Below are 15,524 nucleotides of genomic sequence, written 5' to 3' on the forward strand. Positions count from 1 at the left end.
GTGACCATCAGTCAAATTCTCTCTCAGAAAACAAGAATGCAAAACATACTGATAAGTTCTAAGAATACACATTGTTTACATGAAGCAGTGTGAGAATGGTGCTGCAAAGACTCAAACACTTGAAACCAAGAAACGCAAGGGTGACAGAGGGAGCGGATCCCCCACCGAAATGGGCATTGAGGGAGCGGATCCCCCATCGCTAACAAGGGATGGAGGGAGAGGATCCCCCATCGCTAACGGGGCATTGAGGGAGTGGATCCCCCATCGCTAACGGGGCATTGAGGGAGTGGATCCCCCATCGCTAACGGGAGATGGAGGGAGCGGATCCCCCATCGCTAACAGGGCATGGAGGGAGCAGAATCCCCCATCGCTAACGGGAGATGGAGGGAGCGGATCCCCCATCGCTAACGGGGGATGGAGGGAATGGATCCCCCATCACTAACGGGGCATTGAGGAAGTGGATCCCCCATCACTAACGGGGCATTGAGGGAGCGGATCCCCCATCACTAACGGGGCATTGAGGAAGTGGATCCCCCATCGCTAATGGGGGATGGAGGGAGCAGATCCCCCATCACCCCTCGCTGACCCCAATCCCCGTAAGGAACGGGGGTGCCACTCCTGCCCCTTGGTCCCACCTTATTACCCATTGATTGACTCCCAGGAAAGGTAATAACAGCCCGAGATTTGTGCTCTGGGATCAAACGGAGCGAGTTTTCCCTGTGGGATCGTGGGGATAAAGCCCAGAGCGCCCATTTTGCCCCCTTTGGAAGGGAAGGTGAAGGGGACGAGGAGAAGGGAGAGGGGAAGGAGGAACCTCCAGCCCTCCCCGCTCCACTGAACAATCAGAATAAAAGCAAATTATTTCTCCCATTTCCCTTCCCCGAGATGAGTGATAAAGTGTCCATCCCGAGAAAGCTCCTGATAACGCTTTAATTTTCACTGCGAGGCCTAAAAAATGCCATTTCTACGCAAAGCAGGGCCCCGCTCTCCTCCCCGGCCAGCTTTTGATAAATGTCGGGTGATTTTTTTTTTCCCTCCCCTTTATTTTATTATTTTTTCCGCCCATTCCCCGTTCGGTTGGCGCAGGGGAAATGCCCCCGGAGCGACGAGCGCCGCGCAATAAAGCAAAATCATATTTTAGTCAAAATAGGCAGACGGCGCTCGCAGCCAACTTTCAAATTAGCATTTTGAGGGCAAATATGTGGCAATTTGAGATAATGAGGCCTGATTATTCAATCCAATGAATGTTAAATAGGCGGCGAGGGCGCCCGCGCCTTATCTCCCCCGCTTTCCATTTATTTGACTTTAGTTTAGTTTTAATGGTTTCCCATTTGAACTCTTTATTTGTCTTGGCTCCTTCCCCCACATCCCCCTCATCCCCCTCCTCTCCCTCCTTCCATTCCCGGGATCCCAGCTGGGATTCTGCACCGGGAAAGGCCCGGCCTCCAGCCTTTGGACAAGTTTCTGCTGGTTTTATTCCAAGGAATTGGGGCTGGGGGAGTTTTGGGGGTTCCTGTCAGTCCTGGGGGACGTGTCCGGGTGTTTTAGGGGGTGTTTTGGTGGTGGGAATATTTGTAGGGATGGGGATTTGTGGGGAAGGGATTCTGTGGGATGTTTTGGGTGGGAAGGGACCTTAAAACTCATCCAGTTCCGTGGGCAGGGACAGTTCCACTGTCCCAAGGACCTTCCACTGACCTTCCACTGTCCAGCCTGGCCTTGGGCATTCCCAGGGATCCAGGGGCAGCCCCAGCAAATGTGGGAATTCCATTCCCAGCAATTCCTGCCCAAGATCCCAGCCCAATGTCCCCTTTCCCAGTGGGATCCATTCCCTGTGTCCTGTCCCTGCAGCCCTTGGCCCCAGTCCCTCTCCAGCTCTCCTGGAGTTTTCCCCTTCAGGGACTCGGAGCATTCCCTGCACTTTTCCCTTCTCCAGGGGAACATTCCCAGCTCTCCCAGCCTGGCTCCAGAGCAGCTCCAGGATTTGCTCCAGCAGCTCCAGCTCCTCCTGGAGTTTGGATCTGCAGGTGGGGAATCACCTCAGGGCCCACAGGGACACAATTCCCACCTTTCCTTTGGGGTCAGCCCAGCCCTGGGGGGGGATTTGGGGTCATTTCCAGCCTCTCCCACCTTTGAGGTGCTGCATTCCCAGCTCTGGCTCTTCCTCCACCCCTTCCCTTCCCTTCCCTTCCCTTCCCTTCCCTTCCCTTCCCTTCCCTTCCCTTCCCTTCCCTTCCCTTCCCTTCCCTTCCCTTCCCTTCCCTTCCCTTCCCTTCCCTTCCCTTCCCTTCCCTTCCCTTCCCTTCCCTTCCCTTCCCTTCCCTTCCCTTCCCTTCCCTTCCCTTCCCTTCCCTTCCCTTCCCTTCCCTTCCCTTCCCTTCCCTTCCCTTCCCTGCAGGGCTGTCCCTGCCTCGCTCCTGCCCTGGCTGCACCACAAAGTGGATCCAAAGACCCAACGAGCCCCGGGAATGGGATCTCAGCCTTGGGAATGGGATCTCAGCCCTGGGAATGGGATCCCAGCCCCGGGAACGGGATCTCAGCCCTGGGAACGGGATCTCAGCCCTGGGATTGGGATCTCAGCCTTGGGAATGGGACCCCGGCCCTGGAAGTGGGATCCCAGCCCTGGAATGGGAAACTCAGCTTTAGGAATGGGATCTCAGCCCTGGGATTGGGATCCCAGCCCTGGGAATGGGATCTCAGCTTTAGGAATGGGATCCCAGCCCTGGGAATGGGATCTCAGCTTTAGGAATGGGATCCCTGCCCTGGGAATGGGATCTCAGCTTTAGGAATGGGATCCCAGCCCTGGGAATGGGATCTCAGCCTTAGGAATGGGATCCCTGTCCTGGGATTGGGATCCCCTGCCCTGGGAATAGGATCCCAACCCTGGGAATGGGATTTCAGCCCTGGGAATGGGATCCCAGCCTTGGGAATGGGATCCCTGCCCTGGCAATGGGATCTCAGCTTTAGGAATGGGATCTCTGCCCTGGGAATGGGATCTCAGCCCTGGGAATGGGATCTCAGCCCTGGGATTGGGATTCCCTGCCCTGGGAAAGGGATCCCAGCCCTGGGAAAGGGATCCCAGCCCTGGGAATGGGATCTCAGCCCTGGGAATGGGATCTCAGCCTTAGGAATGGGATCTCAGCCCTGGGAATGGGACCTCAACCCCAGGAATGGGATCCTGGTCCCAGGAATGGGATCCCTGCCCTGGGAATAGGATCCCAGCCCTGGGAATGGGATCTCAGCTTTAGGAATGGGATCTCAGCCCTGGGAATGGGATCCAGCCCTGGAAATGGGATCTCAGCCCTGGGATTGGGATCCCAGCCCTGGGAATGGGATCTCAGCTTTGGGAATGGGATCTCAGTCTTTAGAATGGGATCCCTGCCCTGGGAATGGGTTCCCTGCCCTGGAAATGGGATTTCAGCCTCCCCAAACAAAGCCTGGCTCTGCATTCCCAATCCCACATCTCATCACATTCCCGATGTTCCTGAAGAGTTTTCCTTCACTCCCATGAAATTCCCATTTCTCTGCAGCCCCAACAAGGAATTTCTCCCGTCCCCAGGGAGGGGCAGCCCCAGCCTGGGAAACTCCTGCAGCTGCTGGTCCTGTTGGGATGGAGAGCGGGATTTTGGACCAAAAATACAGAAAAAGAGAAAAAAACCCTAATCCTATTTACTTTTTTAAAAAAATTGTAAATAAATTTTAAATTGTATTTATTTGCTGTATTTGTGTTGTTTTCCGGCTTCTTCCCAGGATGAGATCTGGGTTTGTTGGGAGTCCACATCCAGTGTTTTAGGGGAGCATCCAGGTGAGCTGGAGGAGGAGGAGGAAGGAAAAATGAAGTTAATTAAAAATTAAAGGAAAGGATAAAGTTGAGGGAGAAACTAAAAAAAAAAATAAAATAAAATAAAATTTAAAAAAATCAAAGGAAAAGTTCAAGTCTAGGGAGAAATTAAAGGAAAAAATTAAATTAAAGTTGAAGGAAAAAAAAATAAATTTGCAGCCGAAATTAAAGCCAAAGCAAAAATCGATGTTAAAACCAAAATTAAAGTTGAGGGAAAATTTAAAGCGAGAAAATTAAAGTTGGATCAAGAATGAAAGGAAAATTTCACTCAGCTCAGGCTGAGGGAGCTGCAAAGGATCCCTGTGCTCCCTTTGATTCCAGAGTGGAATAAAAAAATACAGTAATTGATTTCAGGGGTAATTAAAAACCCCCTTCTTATGCATCAAATGCAGAGGTGAGCGTGAAATCAAAGAGATGAATAAACAGGAGATAAATAAATAGGAGCAGGGCAGGGAAGGTGAAGGGAGATGGAAAAAAATCCCAATTATGGAGGTAAAAGATGGGAAGTGGCAGAGAGGAGGAGATGTGGTGAGAGTGGAGATAATCACAGCATTAAAAAATGGGGGAAAAAACAATCAAAAGAAAGGAAAATCAAAAGCAGATGCTGAGGAGGGATAAGGGGAGGCCGGTGGAGCAGGAGCAGGCCCTGGACTCGAGGGATAATTGGATTTTTAGTTCATCTCGGGGGCGATAAGAAATTCCCGGGGTAGGATTTTTATTCCTGTAGGAAGAATATTTTAATGGGATATTTGAATGTGGCTGGGCCAGTACACCCCGATGGAGGAAATACGGGATTTTCTGCAGTCCATGAGTTGGCTTGGAGGCTTTTTTGGGGTGAAATGGGGCTCTTCCTGCACTCAGCAGCTTCAGCCTCATCAGGAGTGTTTGGGGCAAGCAGGAGCCCCAAAAAGCAGGGACAGGGACATGGGAATCATGGAATGATGGGGCTGGAAGGGACAGAAGAGCCTGTTTGGTGTCCCCAAAAGCAGGGAAAGGGACACAGGAGTTATGGAATGATGAGGCTGGAAGCAGAGCCCACTGAGTGTCCCCAAAAGCAGGGACAGGGACACAGAACCATAGAATGATGGGGATGGAAGGGGCAGCAGAGCCTGCTGAGTGTCCCCAAAAGCAGGGAAGGGGACTGGGACTGGCAGCAGACCTCACTGGGTGTTCCCAAGAACAGAGAAATGGACACAGGATTTATGGAATGATGGGGCTGGAAGGGACTGAAGAGCCTGCACAGTGTCCCCAGGAAAAGGGACACAGGAATCATGGAATGATGGGGCTGGAAGGGACAGCAGGACCTGCCGGGTGTCCCCAAACGCAGGGAAAGGGACACAGCCAGGGCTGGAAGGGGAGCCCACTGGATCTCCCCAAAAGCAAGGAAAAGGACACAGGAATTATGGAATGATGGGGATGAAAGTTCAGCCTGCTGTGTGTCCCCAAAAGCAGGGAAGGGGACTGGGGCTGGCAGCAGACCGCACTGGGTGTTCCCAAGAACAGGGAAAGAGACACAAGACCATGGAATGATGGGGCTGGAAGGGGAACCTGTTTGGTGTCCCCAAAAAAGCAGAGAAAGAACACGGGAGTCATGGAATGATGGGGCTGGAAGCAGAGTCTGCTGGGTGTCCCCAAAAGAAGGGAAAAGGACACAGCAGGGGCTGGAAGGGGAGCCCAGCCAGTGTCCTCAAAAGCAGGGAAAAGGACACAGGAATTATGGAATGATGGGGATGGAAGTTCAGCCTGCTCTGTGTCCCCAAAAGCAGGGAAAGGGACACAGGACCATGGAATGATGGGGCTGGAAGGGAGAGAAGAGCCTGCACGGTGTCCCCAAAAGCAGGGAAAAGGACACAGGAATTATAGAATGATGAGGATGGAAGGGGAACCTGCTCAGTGTCCCCAAAAACAGGGAAAAGGACATGGGAATCATGGAATGGCTGGGGCTGGAAGCAGAGCCGGAACGATGTCCCCAAAAGCAGGGAAAGGGACTGGGACGGGCAGCAGACCTCACTGGGTCTCCCCAAAAGCAGGGAAAGGGACACAGGAATTATGGAATGATGGGGATGGAAGTGCAGCCTCTGTGTGTCCCCAAAAGCAGGGAAAGGGACATGGCCAGGGCTGGAAGGGGAGCCCAGCCGGGTGTCCCCAAACACAGGGACAGGGACACGGCCGGGTGTCCCCAAACAGGGACAGGGACACGGCCGGGTGTCCCCAAACAGGGACAGGGACACGGCCGGGGTGACAGCAGAGCCCGCCGGGTGTCCCCGCGCTGGGGCGGAACGGGCGCGCCCGGGGCCGCGGGGGCGGAGCGGCGATGGCCGCGATAGCGCAGGGCAGGCCCCGACCCCGCTGCCCCTTATCGCTCCTTATCGCGCCCTTATCGCGCCCGCATCGCCGCCCTGACCTCGCCCCGGGCGGGGAACGGCCGCGGTAACGGGACATTGGGATTGGGGCCCCCCTCACCTGCCCGGCCTGGGAAACGCTCCGCAGGTGGGAGGGGATGGGATGGGGAGGGGGAGCGGGGCCCGGGGACAATCCACGGGGACACCGGGATAATCCATGGGGACACCGGGATAGTCCATGGGGACACCGGGATAATCCACCGGGACACCGGGATAACCCATGGGGACACCGGGATAATCCATGGGGACACCGGGATAGTCCATGGGGACACCGGGATAATCCACGGGGACACCGGGATAGTCCACAGGGACACCGGGATAGTCCATGGGGACACCGGGATAGTCCATGGGGACACCGGGATAATCCACGGGGACACCGGGATAGTCCACAGGGACACCGGGATAATCCACAGGGACACCGGGATAATCCACGGGGATACCGGGATAGTCCATGGGGACACCGGGATAGTCCATGGGGACACCGGGATAGTCCATGGGGACACCGGGATAATCCACCGGGACACCGGGATAGTCCATGGGGACACCGGGATAATCCACCGGGACACCGGGACAGTCCATGGGGACACCGGGATAGTCCATGGGGACACCGGGATAATCCACAGGGACACCGGGATAGTCCATGGGGACACCCGGATAATCCATGGGGACACCGGGATAATCCACGGGGACACCGGGATAATCCACCGGGACACCGGGATAATCCACGGGGACACCGGGATAATCCATGGGGACACCGGGATAATCCACGGGGACACCGGGATAGTCCATGGGGACACCCGGATAATCCACAGGGACACCGGGATAGTCCATGGGGACACCGGGATAGTCCATGGGGACACCGGGATAATCCACGGGGACACCGGGATAGTCCATGGGGACACCCGGATAATCCATGGGGACACCGGGATAATCCACGGGGACACCGGGATAGTCCATGGGGACACCCGGATAATCCATGGGGACACCGGGATAATCCACGGGGACACCGGGATAATCCACCGGGACACCGGGATAATCCACGGGGACACTGGGAATATCTCCCGTGCGTCTCCCACACAGGTGTGGGGTGTGGGCAGGGGCACACCTGGGTATGGGCACACCTGGGTATGGACACACCTGGGTATGGGCACACCTGGGTATGGGCACACCTGGATGTGGACACACCTGGGAACAGACAAATCAGTGTGTGGACACAACTGGGCATAGACACACCTGGATATGGATATACCTGGGTATGGGCACACCTGGGTATGGGCACACCTGGGTATGGGCACACCTGGGCGCACACACACCTGGGCATGGAGACACCTGGACACACACACACCTGAGCACGCACACACCTGGGCACACACACACCTGGGCACTGATGCAAACACCTGGTCACACACACACCTGGGCACACACACACACTTGGGCACACACACACGTGAGCGCACACACACCTGGGCACTCACACACCTGATCACGCACACACCTGGGTGCACACATGCACCTGGGCACAGACACACCTGGGCACAGACACACCTGGGCACGCACACACCTGGGCACACACACACACACCTGGGCACACACACACCTGGGCACTCACACACCTGGGCGCACACACACCCACCTGGGCACACACACACACACCTGGGCACACACACACACCTGGGCACACACACACCTGGGCACAGACACAGCTGAGCGCACACACACCTGAGCACACACACACCTGGGCACACACACCTGGACACACACACACACCTGGACACACACACACCTGGGCACACACACACCTGGGCACAGACACAGCTGAGCACACACACCTGGACACACACACCTGGGCACACACACACACACCTGGGGCACACAGACACCTGGGCACAGACACACCTGGGCACACACACACACCTGGGGCACACACACACACCTGGGCACACACACACACCTGGGGCACACACACACACCTGGGCACACATGCACCTGGGCACACACACACCTGGGCACAGACACAGCTGAGCACACACACACCTGGGCACACACACACACCTGGGGCACACAGACACCTGGGGCACACACACACCTGGGCACACACACACCTGGGAACACACACACCTGGGCACACACACACACCTGGGCACACACACCTGGGTACACACACACCTGGGCGCACACACACACCTGGGCACACACACACCTGGGAACACACACACCTGGGCACACACACACCTGGGCACACACACACCTGGGCACACACACCTGGACACACACACACACCTGGACACACACACACCTGGGCACACACACACCTGGGCACACACACACCTGGGCACAGACACACCTGGGCACACACACACACCTGGGGCACACAGACACCTGGGCACACACACACACCTGGGCACAGACACACCTGGGCACAGACACACACCTGGGCACACACACACACCTGGGCTCACACACACTTGGGCACACACACACCTGGGCACACACACACACCTGGGCACACACACACCTGGGCACACACACACACCTGGGCTCACACACACCTGGGCACACACACACTTGGGCACACACACACCTGGGCACACACACACACCTGGGCACACACACACCTGGGCACACACACCTGGACACACACACACACATCTGGGCGCACACACACACCTGGGCACAGACACAGCTGAGCACACACACACCTGGGCACACACACACTTGGGCACACACACACACCTGGGGCACACAGACACCTGGGGCACACACACACCTGGGCACACACACCTGGACACACACACACACCTGGACACACACACACCTGGGCACACACACACTTGGGCACACACACACACACCTGGGGCACACACACACCTGGGCACACACACCTGGGCGCACACACACACCTGGGCACACACACCTGGGCACACACACACACCTGGGCACGCACACACACACCTGGGGCACACACACACCTGGGCACACACACCTGGGCACGCACACACACCTGGGCACACACACACCTGGGCACGCACACACACCTGGGCACACACACACACACACCTGGGCACACACACACCTGGGCAGGGCGGGGCCGGAGGGGCCGCGGTGGCGTCAAGGCGAGTGGGGCGGGGCTAGGGCTGCTCGTAGGGCGTGGCTACGATTCAGGGGCGGGGCTAAAGCCGGGCAGAGGCGGAGCCAGGGCGCCTTGTGGGCGTGCTCAGATACATTATGGGCGTGGTCGGCGCCGTTGTGGGCGTGGTCAGAGAGGCGTTGGGCGTGGTCAGAGCGGCTATGGGCGTGACCTGTGCCGTTATGGGCGTGTCATGTACAGTTATGGGCGTATCCTGTTCTGCTATGGGAGTGTCCTGTACCGTTATGGGCGTGTCCCGCACCGCTGTGGGCGTGTCCTGTGCTGCTGTGGGCGTGCCCTATTCCGCTATGGGCGTGTCCCGTGCCGCTATGGGCGTGTCTGGGCGTGTCCTGTGCCATTGTGGGCGTGGTCAGAGCGGCTCTGGGCGTGTCCTGTTCCGTTATGGGCGTGTCCTGTGAGCTGTGGGCGTGTCTGGGGGGGGTGTCCGGCGCTGTGGGCGTGTCCCCGGGCCGTGGGCGTGTCCCTTTGCCGTGGGCGTGTCCAGGCCGGTGTCGCTGTCCCTGCGGCAGCAGCGGCGGCTGGAGCGGGGCCCGGCCCGGCCCGGCCCGGCCATGGCGCTGCTCCGGGCGGGCGCTGTCCCCGCCGAGGGCGGCCCGGGCCCGGCCTGGCTCCCCACGCACGTGCAGGTGACGGTGCTGCGGGCCCGCGGCCTGCGCTGCAAGGGCGGCAGTGGGGGAAAAGGCAAAGCGGGCGGCAGCGACGCCTACACCGTGATCCAGCTGGGCCGGGAGAAGTACAGCACCTCGGTGGCCGAGAAGAGCGGCGGCTGCCCCGAGTGGAGGGAGGAATGTGCCTTCGAGCTGCCCCCCGAGGCCGGGCCCGGCGCGGGGCTGCTGCTCACGGTGATGCACCGGGCGCTGGTGGGCATGGACAGGTTCCTGGGCCAGGCCCTGGTGCCCCTGGAGCCCGCCCGGCACCGCGGCCGGGAGCCCGAGGAGCGGTGAGTGCGGGGGCCTGGGGGGGCCTGGGGCGGGGCTGCTGGGAGTGCTGGCCTGGGGTCCTACTGTGCCCCAGGGTGGGCACACGGCATCCCTGGGTAACCCTGGGTTGGTGTCACGGCATCCCCTGGCAGTCCTGGAGGGACAGCGGGGTCCCTGTGTGTCCCCAGGGTGGGCAAAGGGCACTCCCTGACAGCCCTGCAGGGACAGTGGGGTCACTGGTGACTGTGTGTCCCAGGGTGGGCACACGGCATCCCTGGGTATCCCTGCAGGGACAGCAGGGTCCCTGTGTGCCCCAGGACGGTGTCACAGCATCCCCTGGCAGCCCTGCAGGGACAGCAGGGTCCCTGTGTGCCCCAGGGTGGGCAAAGGGCATCCCCAAGTAACCCTGGAGGGACAGCGGGGTCACTGTGTGTCCCCAGGGTGGTGTCACAGCATCCCCTGGCAGCCCTGCAGGGATAGTGGGGTCACTGTGTGTCCCCAGGGCGGTGTCACTGTGTGCCCCAGGGTGGGCACACGGTATCCCCTGGCAGTCCTGGAGGGACAGTGGTGTCACTGTGTGCCCCAGGGTGGTGTCACAGCATCCCCAGGTAACCCTGGGGGGACAGGGGGGTCACTGTGTCCCCAGGGTGGGCGCACAGAGCCCCCCAGTGCCCTGGCGTGGCTGGCACTGGGTCAGTCTGTGGCTCTGTGGGGTCCCTGAGCACCCACGACGGTCACTGGAGGGGGAAGGACATCACGGCTCCATGGACACCCCAGGGACGTGTCACAGGGATTGGGGTGTGGCGGGTCCTGCCGTGTCCCGGGAGGGGCTTTCCGGGGGCTCCCCCACTGTCCCTGGGCTGTGCCCGCAGCAGGAAGGAGGTGACAGGGGTCTGTGGTGGCCGGGGAAGGTGTCCCCAGGGTGTCCCCGGTCCAGAAGGACTCGAGGGCTCGCAGGGCCTGGGGATGCTCCAGGAAGGAAGGAAGGACGTGGTGACAGGGGTGGGACATCAGGTGTGTGCCAGGAGGTGTTGTGGGACAAGGGTTGGTCCATTCCTCCTTCCCTCCATCCATCCCTCCATCCATCCCTCCATCCCTCCATCCATCCATCCATCCATCCATCCCTCCATCCATCCCTCCATCCCTCCATCCATCCATCCATCCATCCCTCCATCCATCCATCCATCCATCCCTCCATCCCTCCATCCCTCCATCCATCCATCCATCCATCCCTCCATCCATCCATCCATCCCTCCATCCCTCCATCCATCCATCCCTCCATCCCTCCATCCATCCATCCATCCATCCATCCCTCCATCCCTCCATCCCTCCCTCCATCCATCCCTCCCTCCATCCCTCCATCCATCCATCCCTCCATCCCTCCATCCATCCATCCATCCATCCCTCCATCCCTCCATCCCTCCCTCCATCCATCCATCCCTCCATCCCTCCATCCATCCCTCCATCCATCCATCCATCCATCCATCCATCCATCCCTCCCTCCATCCCTCCATCCATCCATCCATCCATCCATCCCTCCATCCCTCCATCCCTCCCCACCCTGGAGAGGTTCCCAGGGGCAGTCCAGGTCCCTCTGCCCTCCCTGGTGACACGGCTGCACCTGGTGGTTTTGGTGCTTTGTCCCCTGATGACTTTGGTGACTTTCCAGCTCCCCCCCATCCTTGTCACCCCAATTTGGGGGTCCAGACCCCAAGCCCGGGCAGCCTCCAGCACAAATCCCTCTGCATGGGGGGAAATTGCTGATCCTCCTCCTTTCCCCAGAAGGGTTTCAAACAATCACAATGTTTTGGAGCCTTTACCAAGCACAAAAATGCAGGAATGTGGCTGAAATTCCTTCAGTTTTGGGGGCTTTGTTTTGCTCAGAGAACCTTGGCTGGGCCAGAATCTTTGCCCCCTTTTTCCCTGGCCCCCTGAATCCCGGGAATTCTGCTGGCCTGCTGCCCAAAGCTGCGGGTTTGGAGAGAGAAACCTCCCTCCTCGCCCTCCTACCAGGGATTAGCGTGAAAAGAGATCGGAAAAAAAAACTTTTCTCGTGGAGAAACTGCAACATCACAACCCCTGGAGGCTCCTGGCTGCCCTAAAATGGGAGCAGCAATGAGTAACCCCGCAGATACCGGCTGAGAATTTCCCTCCTGGCGTTTATTTTGCTTTTCTTAGCACAATGCCGAGGAGCTGGGTCGGGATTCTTGGGGTCTAATTGAAACCAGGGCTGACAGCGAGGCTTGGGAGAGACTCAGGGGATGTGGAACAGCCCCAGGGTTTGGGGAGAGGATTTTCCAGGAGCCCCGTGAGGCCCCAGCAGGGCTTAGTCCCATCTCAAAGGTCTCGTCAGGGGCTGTTAATCCCACGGGAGCAATGTCCAGCCTGGCCAGAGCCATGTCACAGCCCTGGTCACCCCGTGACACCGCTGCTCCAGCCAAGGGGGAGCCGGGCTGGACATCCACAGGGGGCTGGAGAAACCTTCCAGAGCCCAAAGGGGCTCCAGGAGAGCTGGGGAGGAACTGGGGACAGGGAGTGCAGGGACAGGACACAGGGAATGGCTCCCACTGCCAGAGGACAGGGATGGATGGGATGTTGGGCAGGAATTGCTGGCTGGGAGGGTGAGGAGGGCTGGCACAGGGTGCCCAGAGCAGCTGTGGATCCCCTGGATCCCTGGAAATGCCCAAGGTGAGGCTGGACAAGGCTTGGAGCAGCCTGGGACAGTGGAAGGTGTCCCTGGGACAGTGGAGGTGTCCCTGCCCATGGGATGAGCTTTGAGGTCTCCTCCAGCCCAACCCATTCCACGATTCTCTCATTTGCTGTCTGTCTCCCTCCCTTCCTGTAGCTTTGCTTGCATAAGGAGAATTCACTTCCCCTTGTGGCATTGAGGATCACAAGAGCTTTTACAACTCCCTGTTTCCACCCGTGGCCCCCGAGGATGGAATTGAGCACGGAAAACACGATGGGAGCTCCCACCCTGTGCCCTGAGCACTTCCACTTTTCCAGTCCCAAGGGTGGGTGGCAGCTCTGCAGCCTGGAGGGGCCACACTGATTTTTGGAGGAGAATCCCAGTGGGTGGAGCTTGTCCAGCCAGGTGGGAGAAGGATCATGGGGAGCTCAGGGGGAGTTCTGGCTCTTTGGGAGCTTCCAGCCGGCTCTGACGTCTGGAAACAACTTTGTTCAGGAGGAAACTTCGAGCCTCAGATTAAAAAGAGCAAAACAAACAGAGGCTCCCACCCTGGGGGCTGGCCCTGCTGAGCTCAGCCAGGCCTGTGCTGGGGAGATAACGGGGCTGTGGCTTTTTGGGATCCCATCCTGGCCCTGGGCACAGCCCTGCTCCAGCAAAGGGATCCATTGTCGGTGTGCTGACCTTGCTCTCATTTCCCTGCTGATTTTTTTTTTTTTTATTGCACAGAGACTCCACGGGTGATAATTATTATCCTTGTTTTCGGCTGGGTGGAAAATGTTCCGTCAAACTTGGACTCTTCTCCGGGAAGGAGCGGCCGGGGCTGTTTACGAGCTGCCTGGTGCAGCTCAGTCTGGGTCATTTCAGTGCTTTGCCAGGAGGAAATCAAACTCCTGGAGTTGCACAAGAGCACCCTGAGAGCTCTCATGGCCTTTTTGGGCATCCCAGGCTTTGTCCCCACGCTCAGGCAGCTCCAGGGATTGGGCTTGGCATGCAGAGCAAGGTCTGAGCATCATTTCCCCCTTGGCACTGGAGCCTTTGTGCATCCAGAGAACCCTGGGCAGGATCTCCTGGTCCTCACTTCCCTCCCCTCACCTGATCCTGCACTTCCCTGTCCCTGCAAAACCAGGATCCACCCCAGGAAAAGAGAGATTTTTGGGAACTCACAAAGCAGTTGTTGCTTCTGCTTCTCAACATGCAGGAAATGTCCTTGGTGTCACCCCCTGTGGGGTGGCAGCGAGTCAGGAACTGTCCCCTGCCCACCCAACCCCTCATCAGGCACCTGGGAAAGCTGGGGGTGCATCCAGTGAAACAGGGAAGATCCAACAGAAATCAGGCTGAGTTTGCTGGAATCAGAGAATCCCAGAGTGGTTTGGGTTGGGAGGGATTGTAAAAGTCACCCAAGTGCCACCCCTGCCATGGCAGGGACACCTCCCACTGTCCCAGGTGGATCCAGCCTGGCCTTGGGCACTGCCAGGGATCCAGGGGCGGCCCCAGCAAATCTGGAATTCCAGCCCAGCCCCTCCTCACCTTCCCAGCCAGCAATTCACAGAATCACAGAATGTGTAGGTTAGAAGAGACCTTCAAGATCATCCTTGGCTTTGGGATTCTTTTCCCCCTGGCTGGGAGAGCCGAGGGATGATGCAGGGATGGATAAAACCAGGACCTGCCCAGGTTTGTCTGGTTTTTATGGAATCATGGAATGTTTGGGATGGAAGGGACCTTAAAATCCTCATTCCATGGGCAGGGTCACCTCTCACCATCTCAGGTGGATCCAGCCTGGCCTTGGACATTCCCAGGGATCCAGGGGCAGCCCCAGCAAATGGGGGAATTCCATTCCCAGCAATTCCTGCCCAAGATCCCAGCCCAATGTCCCCTTTCCCAGTGGGATCCATTCCCTGTGTCCTGTCCCTGCAGCCCTTGGCCCCAGTCCCTCTCCAGCTCTCCTGGAGTTTTCCCCTTCAGGGACTCGGAGCATTCCCTGCACTTTTCCCTTCTCCAGGGGAACATTCCCAGCTCTCCCAGAGCAGAGGGGCTGCAGAATCCTGGAATGGTTTGGTTTGGAAAGGACCTTAAATCCCATCTCATTCCACCCTTTCCATGGCAAGGACACATCCCACTATCCCAGGTGGATCCGAGTCCATCCAGCCTGGCCTTGGACATTCCCAGGGATCCAGGGGCAGCCCCAGCAAATGTGGGAATTCCATTCCCAGCAGGAATTCCTGCCCAAGATCCCAGCCCAATGTCCCCTTTCCCAGTGGGATCCATTCCCTGTGTCCTGTCCCTGCAGCCCTTGGCCCCAGTCCCTCTCCAGTGCACTTGGGGACCTTTCCCTTGGGTGAGCAGCACGGGAGGGGACATTGAGGGGGGACAGGAGGTGCCTGGCAACACCTGCAGGGCTGGACTTGGATCTTCCTGCCTGGGAACACGAAATATCCTTGATTTTGCTGTGTGAGGGTGATGCTGATGGTGGGAGGGAGCAGCAAAGCTCCAAGATTTCCTGGGCTGCCTAAAGCAAGCCCTTAGTTGC

General features: G+C 58.2%; 1 protein-coding gene across 1 annotated transcript in view; it reads left to right on the plus strand.

The window, feature by feature from the left end:
- Positions 1-9,939: 9,939 nt before the first annotated feature.
- The window catches only part of RAB11FIP5 (RAB11 family interacting protein 5), a gene marked incomplete at its 5' end in the record, with an annotated part of 43,136 nt that continues 37,551 nt past the window's right edge, over positions 9,940-15,524 (plus strand). The window contains one exon of the mRNA XM_083861862.1: positions 9,940-10,328. Within this exon, the coding sequence (XP_083717988.1) occupies positions 9,940-10,328 (389 nt within the window). The remainder of the gene's footprint in view (positions 10,329-15,524) is intronic.

The sequence above is a fragment of the Zosterops lateralis genome, assembly GCF_965231275.1.
Source record: "Zosterops lateralis genome assembly, chromosome: 5".
In the NCBI taxonomy this organism is placed as follows: Eukaryota; Metazoa; Chordata; class Aves; order Passeriformes; family Zosteropidae; genus Zosterops; species Zosterops lateralis.